General features: G+C 37.0%; 1 protein-coding gene across 1 annotated transcript in view; it reads right to left on the reverse strand.

Moving 5' to 3' along the window:
* LOC126108289 (basic proline-rich protein-like) overlaps positions 1-21,613 on the reverse strand; it is a 54,913-nt gene extending 33,300 nt beyond the window's left edge. Inside the window, exon 1 of the mRNA XM_049913512.1 lies at positions 21,545-21,613. Within this exon, the coding sequence (XP_049769469.1) occupies positions 21,545-21,613 (69 nt within the window). The remainder of the gene's footprint in view (positions 1-21,544) is intronic.
* Between the last annotated feature and the right edge of the window lie 581 nt (positions 21,614-22,194).

A 22,194-nucleotide genomic window follows, 5' to 3' on the forward strand; every position in this document is an offset into this window, starting at 1 on the left:
CGGGGACTAAGTGTGACTGTCATAAAACTGGTGAGGCTCACGCTTTTATGTCAAGTGGATGGCACCTGATTGCCTAAATTACATCATGATGACATCGTGGAGATGGCATATACTAAGATTACGTTCTCATCATTCATAGGCTATATTTATGTTGCTGTCTAGCATAGCTTGCAGCACCATCACTCATATTGAATAATGAATATCATACGGAATAAGGTGGCCAGATATGTGAATGGTTTGAAGACTTCTTAAGTAATAGAACTCAGTACATTGTCAACAATGGCGATTATTCATCAGAGACAGGGGTATTATATTACATTACATTTCATTTATCGTTTACCGTGGATCACTTGGAGATTAGTCTCTAGGATGTGGAAAGAGTCAAAGTTTTTTTCTTTTTTACTTAGATACATGGACATTAGACAATTCTGATGCAGACAGAGTTATGAGCTACAATCCTTGTGAAGATATTTATCGATGGAGTAGAAGGAGTTGGCCAACAGTAATTTTTTTGTAATTCACTTTGAAACCGATCTTTTATCACTTACAAGGCCTTTGATATGCTCTGGTAAGTTACTGAATATATGAGTACCCATGTATTTGACTCCTTTTTGTATTAATGTTAAGCTTTTATAGTCCTCATACAGATTGATTTTTGTTCTCATATTATAATCATGTTTTGCACTATTTTGTGTAAAAAGAGACATATTGGAAATGACAGAGGACGTCAATAAGTATATGTACTGAAAAGTAGCAGTTAAGAATACCAAGTTTCGTAAAGAGGTCTGTGCATGATGATCTAGGACTGACACCAGATATAATTCTAATGACTCGTTTCTTAATTTTGATAATGTTCTCTTTGTGAGAGGAGATTCCCCAAAATATGATTCCATAACTCATTAGTGAATGGAAATAGGACGAATAAACTAACTTCTTCATTTTTAAATCACCTGTTTCTGCTATCATGTGTACTGCAAATGTAGCTGAGCTAAGGCGTTTCATTAAGTCTAGGGTCATCAGGAGAGCGCCAGGGAAGTGTGATATGACTGCTGTTATTCTCTGTATACGTAAATGATCTGGCAGACAGGATAAGCAGCAATCTGCAGCTGTTTGTTGACAATGCTGTGATGTATGGGAAAGTGTCTCAATCGAGTAACCTTAGGAGGATACAAGACGACTTAGACAAAGTATCTAGTTGGTGTGATGAATGGGAGCTAGCTCTAATGGAAAGAAGTGTATGTAATGCAGATGAGTAGGAAAAACAGCTGTGTAATGTTCGAAATGCTGCATTACAGTTATGTTGTTAAAATATCTCGGCATAATGTAGCAAATCGATATGAAATGGAACAGGCATGTAATAGTACTAGCACATATGGTATTAATCGTCGAATTTGGTTTATTGAGAGAGTTTTGGAAAAGTGTAGTTCATCTGTAAAGTCTCTGTGCACAGGGCACTAGTGTGACACGTACTTGAGTACTCCTAGAGTGTTTGGGATCCCCATCACGATTAAAGGAAAACGTTGAAACATTTCAGAGGTGGGCTGCTGCTAGATTTGTTTCTGGTAGTTTTGAACAATGTGCAAGTATTATGGAGATGCTTTGGGAACTCAAGTGGGAATCCCTAGACGGAAAGTGATGTTCATTTCGTGGAACACTATTGAGAAAATTTGGAGAACCGGCATTACCGTTACTTACTACCATTTAATACCAGTTCTTTATCGTTCACCAGCCATGGCTGCACAGACTGCGTCAAAGGGTCAAAGTTGCAATCAAGTGATTTACAGTATAACGAATTACAGAATAACATCTAAACTTTATACAGGTAACGTATATAGACTATGTTATGTTCACTGTGTCCATTACCTTTCTTCACAGTCAAAGAATTCTTGGACCGAGTATAGTGGGCTTTGTTTTAGGCCTTCAGCAATTCGTTTCTTGAAGTTGTCCAGCGGCAGGGTCTGCAATTCAACAGGCAGTTTGTTGAACATCCTCACAGTGATCACCAGAAAACTCTCTCTTGCTTTGGACAGTCGGCAGATTGGTAGATTTAATGTCTTCTTTGTTGTAGGTATTATATTTATGGATGTCATGCCTCTTGCTGTAGGTGTCTAGGTTTTCCCTTATGTGGATGGGGCATAATAATACATAGTGCCTATAAACAGTCATTGTTCCCAATGTTCTGAATAACGGTCTGCAGTATTCCTGGCTGTTTCTCAATGTAATAACTCTTATTGCCTTCTTTTGCAGTAGCAGCACATACTTGCAGCTTGCCGAATGAAGCTATAATCCATACAAAATGTGGCTATGGAACAAAGCATACTAGACAATTATCAGAAACTGCTCTGTAATCTTCGTACGAGGTATATTACATGAGAGGTTTGTGGTCTGTTGTGAAGCCTAACAGTTTCACGGATTCTATATGGTAAAGTATGCGTTTTTTCTAAGGCTGCATACCATATGCTGGGTTTTTTCTTCGTTTACGTTCATCTTGTTGGCGGTGAACGATTTTTTACCGTTTTCGAACTGTACACCCGACTTTGCTTGGGCAGAATTTTCCTCTTTGGCAATAAGAGTGGTGTCGTCCGCTAATTGTAGTGTCTCACTAACTTCACTTAGATCATTTACAAAAACGAGGAACAGGACTGGAGCTATGACCGAACCTTGTGACATGCTGTGTTCTACCTTCTGTTCCTGGGATGTTGCTCCTTGGACTGAAACAATTTGCCTTCAGTTTTCCGAGTAAGACTGAAGCGTACCTCTCACACCATAGCATTTTAGGTTTTTGAGCAAGATCTTGTAGGGGATGCAGACGAAAGCTTTACTTAGATCGCACAGTGTGAGTGCCATATTCTCTCTCTCCTCGAATGCCTGTATTACTTTTCTTAATAAGTCTAATGCTGCAGTGGTACAGGACTTTCTCTTCTGGAACATGTGTTGTCCATCTCTGAACAGATCGTTTTCTTCAAAATAAGTTAGGATCTGATCTTTCATGATGCATTCAATCACTTGTGCTAGTATAGGAATGGTTGATATTGGCCTAACAGTTGACACATTATCTGTGTTTCCTTCCTTGGAAACTGCTACTGTCCTTGCTAGTTTCAAGAAATCTGGGAAAACTCCTGCAGATAAGCAGTTGTTTATAGTTGTTGCTGATGGCTGTGCTATTTCTGCAATAATTTTCTTTAGGACAGTACAGGACATCACGTAGATACGTTGACTCTCCGAACTTTTGTAAGATTTTACCTTTTTCACTATGTCATTTGCATGTACTTTTCTCTATGTTTCAAATTTACTGTGAGTTTTATTTGGTAAGTAAACAGCAGGATCTATAACCGAGTCTGGGATTGCAGCAACAGTGTTTTCCATAACTTTGATAAAGTAGTCATTGAAGTCACCAGGACCGCAGGTGTTAGAAGAGGAAGTAGGCTTCTTCCTACGTTTATTTACTATAGTCCAGCCTGCTTTGCACGGATTATAGGCTTCTATTATGAATCTATCATTCCCCCTCCTTTTAGCTTTTCTAGTTTTTTCTGTAAAATCTCTCGGCCTCTAAGTAATTGCTGTGTAGCAATCGTTTACTTTTTGGATCTGTGGCTGCTTTGGAACAGTCATTGCACATTAGGACAAAGTTTTTTAGATTGACTAACTCAGGTGCGTACCATGTTTTTGCATTTACTATTTTATGTTTTCCTTGTGCTTTACCTGTGTGGCTTTTCTTTGGTACCAGTGGGAACATCTCATCAAATTTGGTTTTTAGTGTCTGGAATAGGACATTTAAGCCATTACTGGGTTTTGCTTCGGTAATTAATTGCTGCCAGCTTATACTGGATAGTGAGGCATTGAAATGGTCTAGTTTTTCTTTTGGCACTACTCTTCTGTGAAACACATGGCTGCCATGTATTTGTCTGTTGGTTACCCATAGTCTTCGTTTGTAGTTTCATGACTAATGCACTGTGATCTGCTATCATTCCATCAAATACATTTATTTTGTAGCTCCAAGTATCTAAATTTGTAATGATGGTGTCGAGGCAGGTATCGCCTCTAGTTGGAAGTCTGTTTGCTAAAAGAGGCCATAACTATTTACTAAGTTCAAGAATGCTCTCTCTTTTGTACTTTTTTTACCTATGTGTACATTAAGATCGCCACACAGTGCAACTTTCCAAGTTAGTGATAAAGTTTTCAGAATTTCCATTCGGTGAACAGAATACTGAAACAATAATCATGTTTATATCTACTAGTTCTAAGCCAGACAGTTCTAAATCCATACCTGACCAGTAATTTCTGAGGTCCACATCCCCAATGTTGAGATTTTTATTGACATACACAGACACACCTCCATGAGTGGTAGTTTCTCGATACCATGAGCTCACCATCTCTAGGTATTCAATGCATCTGTAATTTTCACCCTCTTCTTTGTCGAGGCAGTGCTCACATAGACATGGCACATCTGGCTTTGCATCTTCTAAAAATATAGATAACAGATCAATTTTGTTCGTAGACATTGAACATTTACACTAGCTAAAACAATGAGTACATTTTTTTGATTCCAGTTTTGTTGACCTGCAGTTGCAATAGTAGGCTCTATCGTATTGCTGCCTTGAATGTTCTCCAGAATAAAAAACGCTGTAATAAAACATTCTTAGATCATATAGAACTGTTCATTACTTTTTCCTTTAGTTTGAAGTCAATACCAATTTTGAAACTGCTGTTTAGACCTTTTGTAGCTAGTTTTTCTACTTTAAAATTATTGAAGTCAGGTAATGTTTTACATATGAAACTGTTTACAGTTTCAATTGTTGTGCTGTTTTTAACTTTGCTCAGGTGAAACCAAGCCTTTTTTCCTGCAAACAGTTCTTCTCGTTTTTCGTCTGTGCCTATTACGCGTGTTTGCCTGTTTCTAACATTGAAATTTCTAGCTGGTGGTGTAGCAGGTATTTGAAGAATGGGTATTTCGAGATTTTCATTTTGTCTAGAGCTCTGATTTTATAAAGCTGTTTGTGCTCTTTAGATGGATTTATTTGATTAGTAGTCATAGGTGGATTGTTTGGGTCATAAAAGCATACATACTTTCCTTTTTGTGACGAACTTGTTGGCAATCAGTCTGGGTATCACAACAAAGTTCGTTTACTGGAGATTTCTCGTGTTTCCGTCAATGTTTTTATTGTTTGTTTCATGTTGCATTGTTTCGTTGATGCTCTGTGGATTTGTAGGCTCACTCAGTGTTTCCCCAGTAACTTCATTTCCAATAGGCAACGTTTGTTTGTTGTGCATTTTTCCGCTGTGTATTGCAGTAGAGGCTAATTGCGATTTGTGCTTTTCTAAACTACAAATTACATCATTTGTCACAGGTTCACCGAGTCTCTCTGCAATTTGTTCCTTTTCTGAGGACATTAATTTCTTGTTTTGTTTATTTTCGCTGGATATTCCTGGGTTATAAGCAGATTTCGTTTGGTGTTTTCCTAACCTAGAATTATTAGCATATTGTATTATATCGAGTTTTTCTCCTATTTCAGCATTGTCTTTTATGAGTTTGTTCACTAGTTTCAATATTCACTTAAATTTACACACTGTTCCGTATTTTTTGCCTCAGGAATAGGACTTCCAATGTTTGCGTTTGTTTCGCTGGATTGCAGGATAGCTTCTCTGAAACGATCGGTTTATCTCTATTTGCATATTTATGTGGTTTGAAATCGTCACAAACCTCTGCAATTTTGGTTTCGCCTTGTCCATTTGAGCAGTGCGTAGCTTCTATATCCGTTGTAGGCAGTACTTCTTTTGTTGTTTCGATCCATAGTGTGAGCTGACATATTTCACAACAGAAATTGATTCTACCTTTTGAACTTTTCACAATGTGAACTTCACTGCTACTTAGGCCGACACAATCACTGAGAAATTGTTTTCCACACCACAGCCCACAAGTCTCTATTATTTCCAATAACTTTTTTGCACCTTCGACACAAATTACTTTCGTCAGTTGTCGCCATCTTGCAAAAATCTGACTGTAGAACGATTTTACTGCCAGTAATGTACTTATCATGAAAGGACCACAAAGATACGACAGGAGAAATTGGGGCTGATATGCAGGCACATAGATGGTCGTTTTCCCCTCGCTCTATTTGTGTGTGGAACAGGAAAGGAAATAAATGAGATCTTCTCGGTTTTCAAGCCATGTCCGTTTCAGAACTCTAAGGAAAGAAAAGACTAGTAGTAGTACAAGACACCCTCTGTCACACTACACACTGTGACTTGCAGAGTTTGCGCGTAGATGTAAAACTATGTAAAGTTTTCCTCTGCAATTTTTCTTTCTCAATTGCGTGTTTCCCTGCACTGCCTAATTTATCTGAAATTGTTTTAAAATATTATGTTTTATGTTCATATATATTAAGTTATGTGTGACATTTTATCTGTTCTTATATCTAGCTAAGACTAAAAACAATAGTAAATAAATAAGTAAATTGCTAATTGCTTTATCAGTGTTTCTTGCAGTTGCGACCATACAAACCAATTTCTACTGCTTCACTAATCACAGTGGCCTGAATCCTCATCTGTACAAACAGTCTTGTGTTTATTCATTAGACTGTTCTTGGAAACTGCTGCTTTTTAGTGTTTCTGTGAGGTACCATGTTGAACACAGCAATTGGCAACTGTCTGTATAGAGTGCCCTTCATAACAGATGCTACACTTACAAGGAATATTATAAATCCCCGGTACTCTGAGGCTGAGAGTAATTTTGACAGGTCATGTTTCTTTAATTTTCCTGATTGCCCAGAAGACCGGCCTGATACTGTGGCAAGTTTAGCCTCTACTTATCTTACTAGTTGTTGCACCACAGAATGGGAAGCGTTCTATATGTTGGTTTCCTTGACAGATTTGACCTAATTACACAGACAGAACGTACATTGCAGTGAGGGTGGAGGTGGGTTAGATTTTGCATGAGAAATGGAAAGTTGAGCAGGTATGGGCAAAGGAAGAACTAAGCTAAATAGGAAATAAAGGGGTGAGAGCGAGGGCTTGGGATGATAAGGTGTTCAAAGCCATACAAGATTATATCACATTAAGATAAAACTATGGACCACACGTCCAAATGCATAATTACAATTTTTATAGCACTGTACTGTGCAAATTAATAGCAACCCAACTTTCATCTGGTAATTTGTTAGATAGTCAATACCTATATTACATAATATGGTGAGTAGATGTTTTTATCTATCCAATTAAATAATTTTATCAATAATTGATAGTTTTTGTTGTTATATTAGCCCAGATGACTATCAATCCTTCTCATTTCACCCTCTTGTCAGTCTTTGTTGTCTGTCTTGTTCAAACTGTCTTCTGTTTTCTACCTTATGTGCTAATCCATTCGTTTATTTATCTGTATCACCAAGATTAATCAGCACTTTGCCCCTACATCTTTTCTACTACCGATTTCCATGCTCATAGGTGGGTCCATTTTCATTACACTGCTTGGCCTTCTGCCGATTGTCTGTTACCAATTTATTCGCAAATTTGACAGGTATTTTCTTTTGCACCACTCGCTTATCTTGCCTATGCATACGCAATTCTTTCAGGTTTTTTGTGTTTGTTTTTCGCGAAATCGCTATGATCGACTTTTATTGCTGTCTCTTACATCACTTTAATTGCCAAACTAAGTAGTTTACATTTTCTCCTATGACTTTCGCTTTCCGTTTATCCAGTTTCTAAAATTTCGTCTGTTTTCACGACTTTCCCGATTGATATTTTCTTCTTATCATTTCTTTGTATCAATATGGATAGCCTACTCACTAGCTCTTATTAACAATTTTTGTACGAATTTTTCTAATTTTTCCGACTTTTTCGTTGCTTATCTTTCATTTTTCTATCCTTTCTACCCTCTGCTTACTTATTTGTTGCCACTCTAACCATTTTTAACCCTCCAAACTGTCCTCTCTTGACATGATGAATCCCAGTTCATATTACATCCGTTCCTTCCGAAAGCATGTCTTTTGCAATATCAAAACAAAGGTCCCATATTCCGTTTCTTGAAACCTGCTTGCCCCTTTGAGTTACTCCAGACGAGATAACATTGAAAGTCCCCATTTCTGGATGCTGTCCTACCCTACAACAGGTTCTTTTACAGTTACACAGCAATCTCTTGCTCTTACCCAGCTAATCTGTGACCTATATGCCTCATCAACAAATTTCCATTCCACCAGAGTTTCTTCTGCAAAATTCTGCACCAGACTTCTCTTCTTGTACAAAATTCTGCTGTTATCTGCCCCTCATGTTTCCTTCAATGGTATCATCCGACAAGCCAACGTCAAACTGCAACAATATGCCAGACTTCACCTCAAAAAGCTATTCCACCTTCTCCTAAACTACCTGAACAGAGGTATTTCCCTCCCTGTCTTTCTGCAGTTTCCTAAACAGCCACACCGTCAACCACCACTCCTCTCCTACAAACTAAGCTTTGCCAACCTCCTTAACATCTCACGGCCTTCATCATTGCCTCCCAGACCAAGAATAACCCATAATCCCAAGAACCAGTCACAACAGTACATTGTCCTTAATCTCTCAGCTGAAGCACTCTCTCCTCCTGAATTATTTGTATTATCTAAGGGCCTCACTTTCAGCCATAAACCTGCATTTGATCATGATGCTTTGGTGAAGGGCCTCCTTTCCTTCACATGTAATATCTGTTGGAAATATCACTTTGCAACCCAGCCCCAAAAGCTTTCCCACAGCAAATGTGACATTGAACCCTGCCTTGAACAGTTCAGACCACGATCTAAACTTGATCCACCATCACTACCACAAAATCGTCCCTTACAAGACTTCCAAGAGTTCTTGACATCCAGCATTGCCTCACAACCCTTCCTCGGGTCCCTGCAACATGAGCCTAACCTGCCCCCTGCACAACTCCATGCTCTACGTTCCCTAAAAGCTGATGACTCCATCATTATCCTCCCAGCACACAAATGATCTGCCACTATAGTGCATGACCAAAAGGAGTATGTTAGCTCTACACTAGCTATCTGACAATTCTACATACAGCGTCTGCAATCAACATCCCATACCTGTGATTGAAACTGACCTGCAGTCCCTCCTTAAAACCTCAGGCGTCTTGCAAGGACTTACAACTCAATCGATAGAACTTCTCATCCCACCCTCACCACACACCCGCCCCCCCCCCTTTTACCTTCTTCCTAAGATCCACAAACCCAATCATCCTGGCTGTCCTATATTTGCTGGCTTCCAAGCACCCACAGGACATATATCTGCAATAGCTGATCAACAGCTGCAACCCATAGTACAATAACTTCCCTCCTACATCAAAATACCAATCATTTCCTAGATCGTCTGAGATCTGTGCCCATTCCACTGCCACCACACACCTTGCTTGGCACCATTAATGCCACGTCCCTCTATACCAACATTGCACACATACATGGCTTTCTGCTGTTTAACATTTTCGCATTCAGCGCCCACCTGATTCCAAACCTATGATATCATGACCATTCCTACTCACCTTAATCAGCTTTATACTTACCAACAACTACTTCACCTTGAAGGCATACAAACAGATCAGGTGTCCGGCCATGAGAACCAGGATGGCTCCTTCCTATGCCAACCTTTTCATGGGTTGCTTGGAAGGGGCTTTCCTGTGATTCATAAGTCTGCAGCTGCCGGTTTGTTTTAGATACATTGATCACATCTTTACCATATGGACTCATCGTGAAGCTGACCAGCTAAAATTCCTGGAATCTCTGAATACCTTCTCCAAATTAAATTTCACATGGTCCTTTTCCAAATCCCATGCCACTTTCCTTGATGTTGATTTTATCCTCACCGACGGCCAGTGACACACTTCTGTCCACATTAAATCTACCAACAAACAACAGCACTTACATTTTGACAGTTGCCATCCTTTCCATGTCAGATATTCCCTCCCGTACAGCCTTGGCATCTAAGGCAAAAGTGTTTGTTCAGATGCAGACCCTTTACAGCAATATACTACCGTTGTCACCTCAGCCTTCACTGCAGGTAATTATCCCACCAGCATAGTTAATAAGGAGGTTTCCTGGGCCATCACATCTAATCCTGATGCAGCTCACCCCTCCACAAAACATCATCGGAGCACACAATTGGTGACTCAGTATTATCCTGGTCTGGAATGTGTTAATCAGCTACTTCGACATGCCTGAAATGAGATAGATTCTATGTGAAATTTTGCACACCACTCCTAGAATAGCTTTCCGTCGCCCTCCCAATCTCCACAATATTCTTGTCAGACCCTATGCTCCTTCTGCACCCATCTCCCTACCCTATGGCTCCTATCCCTGTGACTGTCCCTGTTGCAAGACTTGCTTTATGCACCCTCCTACCACCACCTGTAATAGCACTGCAATTAGCAAAACATATACTATCAAAGGGAGAGCCACCTGCAAAACGACTCATGTCATATACCAGCTACTATGTAAACACTGTTCAGCCTTCTACCTCGGCATGACTACCACCAAATTATCAATTAGGATGAATGGGCATAGGCAAAGCGTTTATACTGGCAACTCGCCATATCCTGTTGCAGAGTGTGCTCTACAACGTGACATTTGTGACCTCAGTGCATGTTTGACCGCATGCGATATCTGGATTCTTCCCCCAGAAACAAGTTTCTCAGAGCTCCATAGGTGGGAACTAGCACTGCAACATGTTCTTGGTTGTCGTCACCCACCTGGCCTTAATGTACGTTAATTTCTTCTCTCAGCTTTTATTCACTGTAACAACTCTTTGCTGCACTCCGTTTTAATTTCTTACATCTTTGTCTTTCTCGTCTATTTTTCACCACCCCCTCTCACCTCTATTACATACTTAGCTTCATACCCTTATTAATTCGTGCATGACGTTTTAGTAGTAATCTCTGTCTTGCATATTACTCTGTCTTGCACCTTTAAGTTTTTAGGTTTTCAAATCTTGTCAGATGCAGTCCTCAAGTCAGTCTTCGCTTCTCATCCCATATGGTAAGTCTGCCATGACCCACGGTTCTGAATGACTTTCCCAAAATCTACCCCTTTTCCTACACCTTCCCAGTCCCTTTCCTTCACCCTTATTCTTTCCCCTTCAGCCCTTCTGCTTGAAGAAGGAGCCACTGGCTCTGAAAGCTTGCCAATCACAACACTCTTTTATGTGTGTGTTCCACTGCTGCTTGGTGAGTAGGTTTTTTTATCAATGCAATTAAATAATTTTATCAATAATTCAATGTTTTCATTGTTATAATATCTCAACAAATGCAAACATTATAAGCAATCCCTTGCTTGGTAGAATACGCAGACACACACAACATTTCAGTAATACTCCATGAAGATATAAAACAAGCCATGAATTATACAAAAGAGTAAACAATATTGAAACATGAAGAAAGCCTTCACCTGACTGCAAGACCACAGACCAGACCAGATTCACAGCGACTGCACCCAGCCCCTAATAGCTGTCAATACCAGTGATTATAAGATGACATCTACATTTATTTACCAGTTAGTATTTACCTGTTAGTGTTGGCATTCACAGTCACCAGTACCAGGAACAATAAAATGGTGTCTGTCTGGCCTGTGGTTCCACAATCAAAGAAAGGCACCATTCCCTTCTTCCCTTGTTTCATATGCCTCCCTTCCCCAACTCACTATCCCTTTCCTCCCACAGCTTTAGTTTCTTTTCTGTTTATGTCTTCCATTGATCATGCATGGTCGCTTTCCATTTAATCATGCAAAGTCAACTCCACCTTCTTTTTCTTTGTGCTCCCCACCCCTCAATAAGTGAATAAAGATAAATTTTCTGAGGGCCCTGCGCTCCTCCACAATCCTCCTACTCATTTCGGTGCATATTCATCGATGCTTCTTCCTATTTATTTATTTAGCGTCCATATTATCACATTCATGATACTGGATTTGTCAAAGTACAGAACAGTTTAAAAATTACATATTTACATAATGTACCAATACTTATCATTGGTTCAACAAATCTTTATAACAAAAACATTATTCTGTTTAATTTGATTATAAAATTATATACATACATGCAGATAAAACAAATGCTAGTGCAACCCCTTGGTTGATTTTACTAAAACCAGTACTTTAGTTAACTAGGTATAGTAACAAATGGCATAAAAGCTAGGCGCATAATTAGATACATACATCGATGAAAGTAGTTTGGTTTTATCAAGGAATGGTTGATAATTATGTATTTTTGTTTAGAGAGTTATGAAGCAGACCTACAAATTGGAACAAAATTCCGGGTATTCATTAATGCTGTAGAAGCTGTTGTTTATTAGTAGATTTTTTGTTCGTTTTTTGAATGTATTAATGTTTGGTATTTTTGATGATATTTGGCAATGCACTGTACAGAATTTTTGGTTTGTAAAAATCACTGTCCTGATATAATGATTTTCTGTGCATGTCCCTGGTTCCTTGTTTGATATTTGTGGGTCTCACTATTCAAAGCTGAAACTTGATGGTTTTTAATGAAGCAGATTCTTTCAAATATAAATATAGATGGTAAGGTCATGATTTTTAATTCCTTAAAGATACCTCTACATGGTGCTCTGTAAGCAACATCACTTATTTATCTTACAACTTTCCTTTGGAGCTTTAAAGACTGCTTTGCAAAAGAGGTATTTCCCCAGAACACTAAACCATACTTCAGTAGACTATGCACGTATGTGTAATAAGCACTTAACACTGTTTCGGTATTGCAGCAGTCTTTAAGCACTCTTAATATGTAACAGTACTTGCTTAATCTTTTGTTGAGCATTTCTAGATGTTTTTTACCATCTTAGCTGCTCATCCACCCATAATCCTAAAATTTTATGTGATTCTTTTGCTGCATTTGGCTATTCGATAATGTGAATTTTACATTGGTACTATTTCTGTTTCTTATATGGTTGAAGTTCATCCATATACTTTTCTTGTCATTGACAACTAATCAGTTATCTTTAAACCATTTTCCTGCCACGTCTGCTGTTTTGTAAATGTTTTGCTGCATCTCATAATCATCGTTCTCTTTTATAATGAAGCTGGTTCATCAGCAAATAATATGATTCAGCTGTTGCAAAATAATGTGGTAGATCATTAATAAAAATCAAGAATAATAATGGTCCCAATACCGATCCCTGGGGCACCTTATAATTAACTCTTTTATATTCAGAATGGTACACATTTCCATCCCAAGAAATTTTTTCCTGTCAGTTAAATATGACTGGAACCACAATTATACAGTTTTAACAGTAGTAGGTTATGATTTATAAGATCAAACGCTTTAGAAAGGTCCAAAAACAACCCACAGATCAGTTGCTTGTCTTCAATAGTTTTGTAAACAAGTTTTAGGAAACTGAAGAGAGCTGTTTGTGTAGATTTGCCTTTTCTGAAAACATTCTGTGCATTTACAAGAATTTTAATTTTGTTTCGTAAGTCTAGCAACCTGTCATACATTATTCTTTCAATTATTTTCGAAAATACAGATAATAATGATAGTGGTCTGAAATTTTTAATGTCAAACTTGTCACCACTTTTATAAACTGGTATTACTGTTGAAACTTCCTGGCAGATTAAAACTGTGTGCCGGACCAAGACTCGAACTCGGGACCTTTGCCTTTCGTGGGCAAGTGCTCTACCATCTGAGCTACCCAAGCATGACTCATGCCCCGTCCCCACAGCTTCACTTCTGCCAGTACCTCGTCTCCTACCTTCCAAACTCCGAATGCAGGAGAGCTTCTGGAAACTTTGGAAGGTAGGAGACGAGGTACTGGCAGAGGTGAAGCTGTGAGTATGGGGTGTGAGTCGTGTTTGGGTAGCTCAGATGGTAGAACACTCGCCTGCGAAAGGCAAAGGTCCCGAGCTCGAGTCTCGGTCCAGTACATAGTTTTAATCTGGCAGGAAGTTACATATCAGTGCACACTCCACTGCAGAGTGAAAATCTCATTCTGGTATTACTGTTAACTGCTTAAGTTTACTTAGAAACTCACCAGTTTCAAAGGAGTCATTGAATATGTCCACAAGTTGAGAGACAACATTATCAGTACTATATTTAATAATTTTGTCAGGGATACCATCAAATCCGCAGGTCATTTTACTCTTTAGTTTGCTGATAGCCATTTCTACTTCTTTGGGTGTTACAGGATATAGTTACATTGTCATTCCTAACTTACTCATCAATTGTAAATATTATTATGTGGAATATATATGTATATACAGTTGCGATAATTTAACAAAACTTTTATGCCCTATGAAGAAATTTCACTTTTGCCTTATTATGTGTTTTTGCAACACCTGATAGACCTACAGTAGGTCTCCCTTTCATATTTTAAATCTTCCAATGCTAGAGATTGTTGGCTGTCATTCATATAAGCTGAGATTATTTTGTACTCCTCCCACTGTGTCCCTGTTGTCCCCCTTCCCTTCCCATCCCATTTTTCCTTGCTCATACCACTTGTATTAATGACGAACTTTTGGTTGGATGTGATCTTTTGCACCTTTATGATTGCTAGTTTTCATAAAGGAAAAAAACCCTCTACCATAGTTTACAGTTTTTTCATGGTTTTATAATTAATTTGTTAGCAACTGTCCTTAAAAATTTGACACAAGATCCCAGCACCCCTACAATCATGCTACCCAGTGGTATGTTATGATAGCTAATTCTGTAATAGCATAGCACTTCCAGTTGAGCACCAGTGTTACAATAGATAATATTTGACTTGATATTCTGAAATAAGGTTTTTCTGTGGTATGTAAACTAGTTTGTTGATGAGCCCATATGTTTATTCTTAATATGTCATACATAATTTGTGCATGTATGGCAGCTGTGTGGAGTTTTGACAGATATTCCAAAGATGGGCATTGCCTAAAATGCATTAATAAGATAATTTTAATTATAATTGAATTCTTGATATTAGCGACTTGAAATGATAATAGGAACACGCTCAGTTACTCAAATAATCATTGCAGACTTCTTGTGTGACTTCAGTTTGAAAATTTAGTCAAACAGGGCCTAGAAACAGCAATAATGTATCAGTATAATTAAATATCTTGCATCTCAAAAAAGCTGCTGTGTTGCAGTTACAATATTTAGCTATCATTTATGTGTTATCACTTGTTTAACATTTTGTCAAATATCTACACCAATGCTGGTGATTAAAATTTTACATTACACCCATTTCCATGAGAGTTCATTAAAAAAAGAAATAATTAAAAAATCACATCACAGAAATAAAAGTACTTCGTTGTTGGATAACCAATCTTTATTTGTTCTCTTTCATGATCCTGCCATTGTTTCAGTTCTTACCTTTCATGAATTGAATCATTTTACAATTTTTTGCTATATTTAGTGCATTTAAAAATATATAGCAGATGATTCATAGAAGCTATTGAATTACTAAGAAGAGTTTAGGCACAGCACTCCCTGAAGTGGATAATATTACTTTACAGAGAACTCTCAAAACAGTCATTTAAATTCTCACATTGCAGTTTATCACTGTATTTGATGAGATGCAGTGACTGTTATAAGATTCTAGCATGCACAACATTTTTATTGAAAATGTATGTATAATATTATGCTAGTGATTATTTAGGTAAATATATTGAGCACTTAACCTGAAAGTTCAATAAAATCTAGAATACATGAATTTGAAAATGTATTCCAATTGTTAGATAAAATTTATTTACTGTATTTGGTTTTCAAGTTCATCTTTACTTCAATCACACATACTCTTTACTTTCACTTGGTTCTTTTATCTCACTACCCCATTTCACTTCCTTGTATTTTATTGTTTCGACAGATGCCCATCAAGTCATCAGGCCTAACCTATTTAACCTGTAACTAGTATGGTGGGTTCTTGTGGACTGCAGGGAATTTTGTTTCCTGTTTGTAACACCGTGGCACGGCAATCTCAGAACCTTCAGTCCATCTGCACTGAATTGTCAAACAGATTGGTCATGTTTACAGCAGGGAAGTTTGTGACAACACCAATTTTTGTTTTAGTTAGGGTGAGACTGACACTATCTTATTGCTTAAGAGATTTCTTTCATAGACTGAAGTGGTGTTACATTCTCATAATGAAATGAAAGTAAGTGAACAGATATGTTAATGTTGAGTTGTTACATGAATTTATGATGACCAGGAGGCTTGCTGTTAGTTCTGTTTCTATGTACAAGAGCTGTTGTATGTGTGTGTCCATGTAGCATGAAACTGGTTACAGATTGTGACACATACATCACAAACATTATACATTTGAAACTGGCAAAAGACCAAAACTGGCCAGTAATGCAATAAAGGCATCCTGCATAATAAAACAGATAACCAATAGTAGTTTTTTTAAATTGATTCCGTCGTTCATAAATGTGACAATAAATAACTGATTCTCTTCAATAATAATAATAATAATAATAATAATAATAATAATAATAATAATAATAAAATATAGACAAAGGCTAACAAAAATACTGAAAACATAATTGACAGCAAGAAACAAGACAAAAGCTATAAATACTTATGCTATACCAATATTGACCTACTCATTTGGAGTAGTGAAATGGAGTAACACAGACCTAGAGGTACTCAATACACTTACACGATCACAATGCCACAAATATAGAATACATCACATACATTCATCAACAGAAAGATTCACATTAAGCAGAAAGGAAGGAGGAAGGGGATTTATCGACATAAAAAACCTGCATTACGGACAGGTAGACAATTTAAGAAAATTCTTTGTAGAACGAGCAGAAACTAGCAAAATACACAAAGCAATCACTCATATAAATACATCGGCTACACCATTGCAATTCCATAACCACTTCTACAACCCTTTAGATCACATAACATCAACAGATACGAAGAAAGTAAATTGGAAAAAGAAAACACTACATGGCAAGCACCCGTATCATCTAACACAGCCACACATCGGTCAAGACGCATCCAACACATGGCTAAGAAAAAGCAATATATACAGTGAGACGGAAGGATTCATGATTGCAATACAGGATCAAACAATAAACACCAGATATTACAGCAAACATATTATTAAAGATCCCAATACCACAACAGATAAATGCAGACTTTGCAAACAACAAATAGAAACAGTAGATCACATAACAAGCGGATGTACAATACCAGCAAATACAGAATACACCAGGAGACATGACAATGTAACAAAAGTAATGCATCAACAACTTGCCATACAACATAAACTAATAAAACAACACATTACCACATACAAGTATGCACCACAAAATGTACTGGAGAATGATGAATACAAATTATACTGGAACAGAACCATTATAACAGATAAAACAACACCACATAACAAACCTGACATCATACTCACCAATAAAAAGAAGAAATTAACACAACTAACGAAATATCCATACCCAATACAACAAATATACAGAAGAAAACAGGAGAAAAAATTGAAAAATACATCCAACTGGCTGAGGAAGTCAAGAACATGTGGCATCAGGATAAAGTTGACATTATACCAATTGTACTATCAACTACAGGAGTCATACCACACAATATCATACAGTACATCAACGCAATACAGCTACATCCAAACGTATATATACAACTACAGAAATCTGTAATTATTGATACATGTTCAATTACCCAAAAGTTCCTAAATGCAATGTAACATATACCGTACAGTTAAAAGGAAGTCACACTTGAACAAGGTCCGCGTCACTTTGCATTTTTAGCCAGACATAACGTCTGAGAAGGGAAAGGTAATAATAATAATAATAATAATAATGGTAATTATAACAATGACAAGAACTTTATTGATCATCATATGATACAAGGAACATTTTGCTGAATTTGTCAGTTCATAACAAATGGCTACACATATGTACAGTTTTTACAACAAACTATGGTACAATAAGGCACAGATCTACAAGTACTTTACTTGTAGATGAGACTTGATTTGAAGAAAGGGAACATTTCACCTTAGCAGCTATGATCTGTATCAACAACATATAGAATATATAGATTACTGATTACTATAAATAAGATGTTGAGTTATAGACAGATCAGGCATAACAAAAAGACACTTTAAAATAAAGCCTTCTTTCTTTTTCTTTTTTTTTTAAAAAAAGAAAGCCCACACACCAAAACACACATATTGTGAATAAGTGAGTGAGTGAGTGTCTGTGTGAGTGTGTGTGTGTGTGTGTGTGTGTGTGTGTGTGTGTGTGTGTGTGTGTGTGTTTGTGTGTTTCTTTTCTGAATAAGGCTTTGGCAGAAAGGTAATGTTTAGTGTGTTTTTGTTGTGCCTGTCTGCACTCAACAAGTCATCTTTATGGTAAGCAGCAGTCTATCTTTTCCTTATCTTGTTGATATTCCAACCTGGAGTTTCCATTGTTTGATTTCAACTAAGATCTATTTTATATTACTTATTAAAGAAATAACTTAAAACTAAAACTGGATGATAAAGCGTTTGTATTAAATGATGGTAAATGTACATAACAAAACCTATACGAAATTGCCTTTATTCTGTGCAAAACAGACATGGTGCATCACTGCTGTTATCTGTGTCCAATGTGAACATACTGGGTGTTAGGTAGGTCGCCACAATGTCCTAGCTTATCAGTGTGAAAAATTATAACAGTTAATATCCCAACTTTAGGGAATAGAACACTGCATGAGACTTTTAATCCTACACCAAAAATTATTCTTACAGCCTTCTTCTGTAACTTTAAAAGCTTCTGAAAATTTGCTTGTGTTGGCATCCCATACTTCTATTCCATACTTTATACTACAATACATTGACATATGATAAGCAGACCACAGTACATGGGTATTGTTTCAGCACTTGCTCTACATATTTATTGCAAATATATTTTAAGACACTTTGTTTGCAAGAGAGTGAACATATGTATCCCCAGGATTTCTATATATTTTGCTTTGATGGCAATATCAGTTCCAGTGCACAACTCAATTTCAAAATATGTCTTGTGGGATTAAAATCAATTACTGCTATTATCTTGTGCTGAAAATGAGATGATTTTCATTGAAATACTGAATTACTTCATTTGTAATAGAGTTTCATAAAATTTATAGATGCTCATGATCTTTATGCTTGCACGCAATGGATTTAACATCAACATACAGAACTATCCTTGAATTTGGGGAGCAGTATTTTGATATATACATAAATCAACAAAGGAAGGCATCCCAGCACATAGCCTTGGGTACCCAGTATTACATATCAGTAGTGTTAGATCTGTGAGTGCCACTTGTCATTCCTAACAGTGAAAACTGATTTTTGTTAGATAAGATTTTATAAGACAGTGAACAATTATCAGCATAATTACATGGCCATTTTCCCAGAGTATTTACTATCTCTCTCTACAATCGAATGATAGAGATTAGCTAAAAAAAGTCAGTACTTGCAGATGGAGGTCTATCTATATCTGAAATTATGTTTCCTTTCCCATCTATTGCAGAAAGTTCAGTGACAATTAAAGAACTTACATATTTGGAGCACTAATTATTGCCACTTTTTGCAACAACATAAGGCTTGATCTCAGTACTGAAAGATGTGTGTAGATTCTTTGTTAATGGGTGCATAATAAGATTTTTTTGGTATACCAGTGCTCAGTAATAACTGAAACATCTGGTTTATTAACATATGCTATGATGTCCACATCATTGTGCTCATTTTCAAGTTTTGTAAAGTTTTGGAGGTTAATCTTGAAGCTTTTTCGATTGGATCATGACTGCAGATTTGACTCCAACTTGTGTATTAACTAAATTTGCAAGTTGCATTGTAAACATATTTTTTTCTCTTATCTTGTTTGTAGCCATAAACTTCCTTAAGCACATTAGATGTTCTTGTCAAACTGGGAAGAGGACACAAAAAGGCCACAGATATAAAAGGTAATAATAAAAGGAAAGATTCCAAAGGAGTTCCTGGCAGCTAAATGTAAAACTAATTTCTTTCTGAGTATGTTATGTACTTATATCTTTCATCCAAAAACTTAAGAAATGTTAGTTTAGTGTCTTCAAGGCGTAATGCTCACTCATTGAGCATGGCAACAGTCAAGCCTGAGGTAAAAGAGTACTGTGATACTACCTATGAAGAAACTGATGCACTGGAGGTGAAGTGCACAATTCACTCTACCTAGCAGGTGTTCCAGAAGATGGACTCGCACTGTTCTATACCATCATGAATATTTCAGCGGTAAACATGTTAGTGATATATTAAGCACTGGCAGAAAACTGAAGAATCACATTCTTGCTTCAAGTTCCTAAAATAGCAGTTGATGAGACCATATCTGAAGAGACAGCTATCAACCCACACTTCCTGCAGAATTCTGAAATGTGGATCTTGTAATTGCAGAATTGATCTAGCAGCACAAGTAAGATGTGACATGTGTCCCTGATAAAGGCGAGAAAACAAAAAGTTGCTGTATTAGTTATAGCACACAAATATGCAGTGACAAAGAAGTGTGTGTAATGACCATGTTCAAAGCTGTGTACATTTGTTAAATTCCTTTTATAAGTAATTTACATTATTTCATTGCTGTGGTTCCCACTGTCATCCATTAATATCAGAATGCCAACAACTACTTCGTTAGTTTAAAATCTTCAACAGGTTCACTGCAGCCAACCCTTATAAATGTCAACAAGAGCTACTACCCTGTGTTTTTAAGTGTCAGTTGCAGTGAATGTACAAAACAAGAAAATTTTTCTATAATTTTTGAAAGCCCTAATTCAGGTTCCTTTTTCAGGCATGTTTAATTTGAAACATTAAAACTGATGAGGGTTTCATTTCTAGGCCCCCAATTTTGAAATCTGGATGATATCATCCCAGCACTGCAACAAATAGTGAACTATACATGACAGGTTCAATGTAATCGTTCCTCTCCACAAATTTGCACCTTAGACTTCTTGGGATCACAGGAAACTGTGCCAAATATGTTGTATAATACTACAGCTCATTTTCCATATATCTGAGCAAAACCAGTTCTTGTTTGTCCAAGTTTATCTCGTCTAATCTCTCCTCTCCACAAATTTGCACCTTAGACGTCTTGGTATCACAGGAAACTGTGCCAAATATGTCATATAATACTACAGTTCATTTCCCATATATCTTAGCAAAACCAGTTCTTGTTTGTCGAAGTTTATCTCATCCATGCACTGCATCTTTCCCTTAACTTCAGTGTGCTTTTCAATAAAATTTGTATGTAAAGTTTTATGAGTAAATTACCTATTCTATATCTACAGTTAATGCTTGTGTAACCCAGTGTGTCATTCATATGGGTTTACTCCTATGTCAATACAATTGTCAGGTTTGGTTCTAGAGAGTTTCTGGAAACATTTTCCCACACCAATATTTAAGTATCTATTCTCAGTTGCAAAATATATTATGCACTGCCAGTGCCATTTCAATGCAAACATTTTAAATTGTGTTGAGAAATATACTGATAACACAGTTCCACCATACCTCAGAAATTTAATTTTAGTTGCCTCAACCAAATAGATCTAGGGACCAAGTCTTGCACTGCTCTTTTTTGTGAATTACCCCATTAGCTGGCATGAAGGTGCTTGTGGTCACAGCAGATAGCTCTGCTGTGGCCAGCAGTGGCCTCATGGTAACAACCAGGTACCAGCATTTTTAAAATTTAATCTTACTGAGCAAACATATTTACTTATATCTAATATTCCTTACAATTTCCAAACGAATTTTGGGTCTGCTGTATTTTTATTTCAATGTCTCACAAAACCAAACGATTAAATGACTAGAAAGTTGTTCATGAATTCAGTTTTAGATACATATCTAAGATAAGATATTTAACTGTGTAAAGGATAATCGCTCAAACAGTAATAATTAGCATTCTAGCCGTATCTTTTTAGCCAAGACTATTATAGATGCATATACTGCATTCTCAACGTTCCTACCATGTTGCTGCCACCAGCGACAGCAGAACAGGATGCTTAATGCAGTATGCTTGACCTGGTGGTGAAACATAAATCACTAACCACGTCAGTAAACTTATTATATATAGTCTAAACTACGGACAAGAAAGTCAGCAAGATAAACTCTCAGGGAGTACTATATCTAAAAATGTAAAATTATAACTAAAAAGGCAATTTCTAATTATGTTTACCAAAGCAAATTTGAGTCAGTGATTTATTTTTCCACAACTGACTACAGAACATGTATACTGGAGG

This window comes from Schistocerca cancellata, chromosome 11 (genome assembly GCF_023864275.1).
Source record: "Schistocerca cancellata isolate TAMUIC-IGC-003103 chromosome 11, iqSchCanc2.1, whole genome shotgun sequence".
In the NCBI taxonomy this organism is placed as follows: Eukaryota; Metazoa; Arthropoda; class Insecta; order Orthoptera; family Acrididae; genus Schistocerca; species Schistocerca cancellata.